This window comes from Miscanthus floridulus, chromosome 7 (assembly GCF_019320115.1).
Source record: "Miscanthus floridulus cultivar M001 chromosome 7, ASM1932011v1, whole genome shotgun sequence".
NCBI classification, from domain to species: Eukaryota; Viridiplantae; Streptophyta; class Magnoliopsida; order Poales; family Poaceae; genus Miscanthus; species Miscanthus floridulus.
In genome coordinates this window covers 127379598-127386631 of record NC_089586.1, presented here as the reverse complement: position 1 = coordinate 127386631, position 7034 = coordinate 127379598, and the positions used below count along the sequence as shown (strand labels likewise).

The window sequence follows — 7034 nt, the reverse complement described above, 5'->3', positions numbered from 1 at the left end:
TGCCATGAGTCGTCATCGTCGGCAGCGTGTGGGCCCCGCACGTCCAGAAGGCCTAGCACGCGCTGCTCTGGGCGCCTGCGACCCACCATGACGACTGCATATCGGCCACGACGACTTCCGGACGACGTACATGGACGACAAGGAGCTCGAACTCTACCCTCTACCGCATCTTCCTGGACATCGACGTCGAGCTCTGGGAGGTTCCCGTAGTGAGTGGCCCATCTGCGTGGCCACGGCGGACAAGTACCTATCGGGGGCCCTCGATGCTGCTGGCTTTGCAAGCGACGATGAGCTCCTCGCCGGTGGGGGCGGAGGTAGCCATGCCATCCCGAATGGCAGTCGCGGCGTCGAAGAAGGGCCGGCGCAATGGACTGAAAAGGCAGAGGCACGAGACGGTCATTTTGCACGGACTCTCCACATCGAAGAGGTGAGATGGCGTGCCATGTTTTAAAAATGGTGAAAATGTTGCAATGTTAGCTAATCAGGTGGCAATTTCGTAGAATCAAGACTAAACTTAGCAAGTGAGCGAGTGCCAACCATAAGAATAGCAAATAGTTAAATATTCTGTCCAATAATATCCAGAATTTACTTCCTCCATCTTCAAATAAATCAGTTTCTAGAATATATGCAAGTCAAACTATCTTCGATTTGACTAACTTTATAAAAAAGAGTAATAACATCTATAAGATCAATTGAGCATATTATGAAAATGTATTCTATAGTATATCTAATGATATTAATTTGATGCCATAAATCTTTACATTTTTTTCTAGAAATTTAGGGAAAATTTAAAAAAAAATGACTTAAGACAATTCTAGAAATCTATTTATTTATAGATAAAGGGAGTATTAGAGATTAATTTAAAAAAATCCTATGTTCATTAGATTTTTTGTGACTTAAAAGCGGTAGAGTAGTTCAAATGTGCAGTTTCAAGTTTATGATGTGGGGCTGCGTCTAATGTGCAAAAAGTGGCGGATAATCGTACTCATACCGAGTCGTCTCCAGCAACTTTCAGTCAATTTTACTAAAATTTTAAGGCGCGTACTGAGTCATCTCCAACAAATATAAACGAGGCTCGGATAAAATTTGGCCTCTAGCTTTCGACATGGGGCTCGCGTATATATCTATCATAAAATTGATATGTACATAGTAGCGGCAATCATACTGAGTCATCTGTAGCGAGAGTTTAGTTGGTTTAGCTAAAATTTTATAGTGTGAATGTGATGTTTTAATTCTAAAGTCCGGTTTTCAACGCGGGGATCATATATGTATCTAGAAACACCAATTTGCATAAAAGCAACCGATAATCATACTGAGTCATCCCAGCAAATTTTAGTTGGTTTTGCTAAAATTTTAAGTCGTAGACGTTCGGTTTTTAGTTTTTAGGTAGTGCTAGCGCTCAAACGTCCAGATGGACGTCCGTGGCTGCAGTCCGTTTCTGGGCCCGACGTTGGTGTCTGTTGCTCCCAGGAAACTGCAACCCCCACTTCGTGCATGTGTCCGGACGCCCACGCCCCCTCTGCTTGCCACACCCACAAGCCACGTAGGACCGCCTACGCCCCTGCTGCTATCGCCCTCCGCTTCCCGCGCCCAGTGCCGAGCGCTCCATCCCTTCGCTCCCCCACACGCATGCACGGTGCTCAAGCAGCTGCAGCAAACTCTTGCAACAAAAGTCTGGAAAACAGATGATACATTTGGAGCATACACTTGAAACATATGTGTATAGCCATTGCAACACGTGCAACATCACAATCTATTTTTGCAACATCCAGATGAAACACTTGCAACATCCAGACGAAACATCTAAAACACTTGCAACATAAGCTGCGTAAATGTTTTTTTAAGGTCAAGGGGGGAGGGGGAGGGGGGGGGGCTCACCACTTGAATTTGTATTGCTCAGCCACTGCCTTGGGACAGTTATTGTTTACAGGTTACAATGTACATCTTTGATTGGGATCATTTTTCAGAGAGAGAGAGAGAGAGAGAGAGAGAGAGAGAGAGAGAGAGAGAGAGAGAGAGAGAGAGAGAGAGAGAGAGAGAGAGAATGCACAAGGTTCCTATTACATAGCTGAAAACACACCAATCCAAGCATCCGCAATCGCTCTATCCCTCCTTGCTAGCTTCATCCTCCACAGGTTTGCAAGTACCCGAGGAGCGCGGGCACGTCGGCAAAGGAGAGCACCACGACGCCCAGGAGCTTCCACACGTCGAGGTCGAGTTCCCCGCCAAGGGATGTCTGCGTTGATGAGCGCCCAGAGGAGGTCGTCGTTGTCGTCCCCCGTGCCACCGAAAGACGTCGACTCGTCGACCACGCCGGCGTCGACGAGGTTCTGTAGAAGGTGTGGGCGCGGCGCGGCGGCAGACGCGGCACGGAGCGAGATGGGGGCGCCGCAGCGCGCAACGGCGAGGTGGAGTGGGGCGGGCGCCCGATGCGGTGAAGCCACGACGAGCGAAGCGAGTAGGGATTTCTGTTGGTGGGGGTTCTGTCATGGGGTAGAGATGGAGGAGAGAGTAGAGGGAAAACATGCCGATTGCCTGTTGGGTCCAATCGCTGCGCAGGGCCGGGAATGTGGGCGACCGGACTCACACGCCCAGACGGACGCCCTAATCGTAGCATTACGTTAATTCTAAGGTTCGGCTTTCAACGTAGGACCCACGTATATATCTAGTCATGGATTTCATATGGAATAGAGACATGATGCTTCTTATGTAGTTGAAATGCCTATGCAAATTTTTGTTTGTGGATATTTAGATGTGTTAGTGTAACTCTACTATTTTAAATTTGAATATGGACGACCGATTATCTCAAGTACATCAGTGCCCAAAGTGGAGCATAAACTATACATGCAGTTATCTGAAGAAATTAAGACAGAACAACAATACAACATGTTAATGCAAGGGATTTCTTCGATATATTTGATTGACACCATCACATTATGCCACATTAGAACCTTCCAAATTCCAATGTCTTGCACTTTAACTCAGATAGAGAGTGCCCTGCACCATTGGCAGTAACTGGATGCCCTACATTATCAGATTCCCTATTCTGAACACTTGACAGTACCTGAACAGAGGTTCTGCAGATTAGTCACAATGAGGCATCTGCATGAAGCACAGGTTTTGGGTAGCTGCACTGGGAGAGGAGATGGAGTTGTCCTTTGGTCCGAACAGCCACCTGCTCGCCAGGAGGGTTAGGTGCTCGGTGCTCCATTGCTCCAAGACGGACAACGAGTGAGTCAGGCCAACCGAGGAGGTGGATGCTGGATGGGAATGCAAAGGCAACACATAGGTTCAACGGAATTACCTTATGTCATCACTGACAGTGGCTTAGAGTAGGAATGTAGGATATTTAGATATGAAGTTTTGTCTTTCATGCCAGACTGTTTGTTTCTAATAAATCGAAATTCGAATTCATAGTTGAAAGTGCAACTTTGACATGTATTTTAGTCTTTTGGACACAAATGAACCAGGATGTAATCCGTAGCTGAAAGTGCAACTTTGACATGTATTTTAGTCTTTTGGCAACAAATGAACTAGGATGCGTACCAAGACCTGAAGACCATCAGTGCCAAAGCCAAGCATAAGCAAAACACGTAAGTATGCTAAGACATACAGCAGCAGTACGGGGCAGGTAACTGATGCAGGCTAATCATGTTCACCCTTGTTATTTTTTTTTCTATCTGTAAAGATAATATGTGTTTCATCCTGTTGCAGACATGCAGTGAAGTGCAAGTACATGCATAGTCATCTGCCTACATCATCGCAGTATGACAGTATGTCATGTTCTTTAACCTCTCAATCTGTCACACAATATCACTGACATAGAACATCAACATCACAAACAGTGATTAAAAAACATCACATACAGTAAATGAATATCTGATGAGAGTAATTGAATAGATTACAGAGTTTCTTCATTATCCTGAACTATGAATAGACGATCCTTCAAGTACATGTTAGTACTCAATTTTCCAACAGTACCTGACCTAAGTGAATCGATGAGCCACAGAGCTTTCACGACCAGGTTAGGTTAGTGAATCGAAACTATTAAGTGCAGGCAATCTCAACGATCCGAGGCATGAAGTCTTGATGACAGCGACACCATCCCGCAGTAAATATTCAACGTCCATGGCCACGGGTGACTGGGAAATCTTGCTCGCACGGCCGGCACCACCGGAAGCTTGCCGCCATGATCCACTTCGGGCTGACCAGAAACTTGCCGTTGTCCCGCGCCCACCGCGCCTTGTCAGTCCCTGGATCCAGCGCGACAACATGGGTGACCGTGGCGTCCGCGTCGGACGCGCAGACGGCGCCCAGCTGCTCGGCTAGCTTCCACATGGGGTGATTCCCGGCGACGTCCTCGAGAGGGATGACCCGGCTGAACGCCACCGTGCAGCCGCGCAGCACCTCGCGCCGCACGGCCCTGATCACCTCCCTGACGTCGGAGCACCGGCCGCCGAGGACGGAATCGAAGAACCCCTGGTGGACGCGCGTCAGGACCTGGAGCGCCACGGCCAGCGCGCCGTCCTGTTCGCGCTCGTCGCGCCTCAGCTCTGCTAGGGAGCTCACCCCGTAGCCGAACGTCCGGCAGCTATCGGCGAAGTAGAGGTACCTGTCCATCAGGATCAGGTTCTCCTGGTGCTCCGGCCAGACGTGGCTTGAGTCGTCGAGGATCACCACAGCGGCGGCCTCGGCGCCCGGGACGACGTCGAGGCTCTTCCTGTCCCGCCTGGTGGACTCGTCGCTGGACACGACACGGCCGCCGAAGTAGGCGCCGTCCGGGTCCAGCAGCTTCACGACCGCCCTCGCGTAGCTCCGATCGCCAAGGGTGTATACGGACATCTCGAACATGGCGCTGGCTTGCTCCAGGAAGCCCCGCGCGAACGGGCGCAGCTTGGTGAGCATGCGAAAGTGGGCGAGGCCCAACCGGAAGAGGCCGGCGGTGGGGTCACCCTTGGCGTGCCGCGTGAGCCCGTTGGTTTGCTCGGCGGGGGAGAGGTCGTCGAGCCCCGTGGAGTTGAGCAGCGTGTGGTCCAGGTCCAGGATGAGGGTCAGCTTCCTCACGCGCAGGAGGGTCTCCAGATCGGACGCGCGGGGGATGCTCGTCGTCGTCGAGGCCGGGACCGCCGCAGGGCCCTTGAGGATCTTACTAGGCGCGCCTCCTTCCGCGCTCCCCTCCTCCTTCGTCCCGCCCAGACCCAGGAAGGAGAGCACGCGGCGCGAGGGGCAGGGGGCGAGGGGAACTCTGTGGGCGGCTCCTTCCGCGTCCTCCTCCATTGCCCCGCAAACGAATCCGGGGTGCGGCGGGCAGTGCGCTTCGCCGTCGCCGTTCCCTCCTTGCTTGATCGTGCTCTTGCGGCGGCGACAGCGGCGGCGGCGGGACCCTCGTCCTGCCATCGAGGCGGCGGCCGACGAACGCCAAAACGAAACGAGCGCGGGCGTTGGAGCGGCGGCGGTGGCAGGCAACTGTCGTTGTGCCGCTGCCCGTCTTCGCGGCTCCTTGCAGTGGAAGCCGCCACTTCGGATGGAAAAGGGAAAAGCGAGACGCTTGTGAGGCCCAACTCTCCCAGTTGTACCCGAGGCCCAGTAGAATGCAGCCCAACTCACCCAGCCAACGCAACCTCCCCCAACTTCTCCCGTGCGGGCTTTTATATTTTTACCATTATTAAGATTGCTGCTCATCCGATTATCACTCTTAGAATGACACTTACAATTTTACCATACGAGAGAAGTTTAAGTTCTTAATTTACCACATTTGCGCATGTGACCACGCCAGCCCGACACGCTGGCGCTAGTCAACATGGGCACGTGAAATGTCCTTCTACCCCTGCCTTGCTCCTCTCTCTCCATCTCCGACAGCCGGGTCCCGCAACACATGTCGCTGTCAGGTAGGCCCCACTCATCAGCTTCATCTTCCACCTCCCGCGCCTGCATGGGAGACAGCCAGACAGGCCACGCTCTTCCGTCCGCGCGCAGGAGCACCACCAGGCGAGCGCCACGGAGGAGGCGAGTACCTGTACGTGTACGCAGCTGCCGCATCAATCAGGTACGGCAGTTTTTTTAACACGCTGGTCGTTGCTGAAAGCTTTACAGACAGGAGTGCTCCCTCTCGTGGGAGTGTATACTAGTGTACTGGTGGTAGTAGTGCGTACTGTGCCAGACTGCCAGCAATTAATCTCCGTCCCTCTCAACTGTGCAAGCAGCAAAGCTCTGACCAGTTCTATAAAACCCCGCTGCACGCCACAAGCTAGCGCAGCCAGCCAGACAGCTTATACGAGTGTGCTGTACGCCAACTTGCCGATCCATCGCCGGCCGGCAAGCGGCAATGTAGGTGGGCACGTGGGCGGTGGTGGTGGTGGCCGCCGCCGCATACCTGGCGTGGTTCTGGCGGCTGTCTCGGGGGTTCAGCGGGCCGCGGGTGTGGCCGGTGCTCGGTAGCCTGCCGGGGCTGGTGCAGCACGCCGGCGGGGAGACGTGGGTGGCGCAGCGCAAGACGGCTGCGCTCGAGTTCACCACGCGCACGCTCCGCACCGTCATGTCCCGCTGGGTGTCGCGCTCCATCTGTTAGTTGATCTCCACCAATAGGTCAAACGGCCTATTGGACTCTTGCCTCTGCTACCTGATCGGGGGAGCCCAACTCTAACTGGTTGGTGAGCCCCTGTCGCATAGCACATATATATAGAGGAGTGGGGAACTTGGCTCGGGTCACGAGGTTGAACGGAGCCGCCACCCACCTACAGAGAAAACCATAAACCGATCCTAAAGAAGTGATGCCGGCGACGGGATGTGCCCACGTCGCGCCTGCAGGGTTCCACCGTTCCACTGCAGCACCACCGACGTCTTCTACACCGTTACAGCGGCGTCTACCCGCTGCGGTGCTGCTGTCCCAGGGCGAGTGGAGAAGCCCTAAAGGAAGAGATCGTCCCCGGATCTACGGTTACACACAGATGTACACATCATCGATTCTAACAATGGTACCAGAGCTAGGTTGCCTCTGTGTAACCCTAACCGGGTAAAAGAAAAGGGAAAGGACC

General features: G+C 52.9%; 1 protein-coding gene across 1 annotated transcript; it reads right to left on the bottom strand.

Annotated features, from left to right (window-relative positions):
* Positions 1–3973: 3973 nt before the first annotated feature.
* On the bottom strand, positions 3974–5405 carry LOC136464699 (RNA polymerase II C-terminal domain phosphatase-like 4). The gene has a single exon (XM_066463657.1). It carries the CDS (start codon positions 5395–5397, stop codon positions 4120–4122), a length of 1278 nt encoding a protein of 425 aa, XP_066319754.1. The 5' UTR covers positions 5398–5405; the 3' UTR covers positions 3974–4119.
* Between the last annotated feature and the right edge of the window lie 1629 nt (positions 5406–7034).

What these genes read in the sequence shown, in the direction of transcription:
- LOC136464699 (XM_066463657.1), bottom strand. Translation starts at nt 5,397, where the DNA reads ATGGCAGGACGAGGGTCCCGCCGCCGCCGCTGTCGCCGCCGCAAGAGC.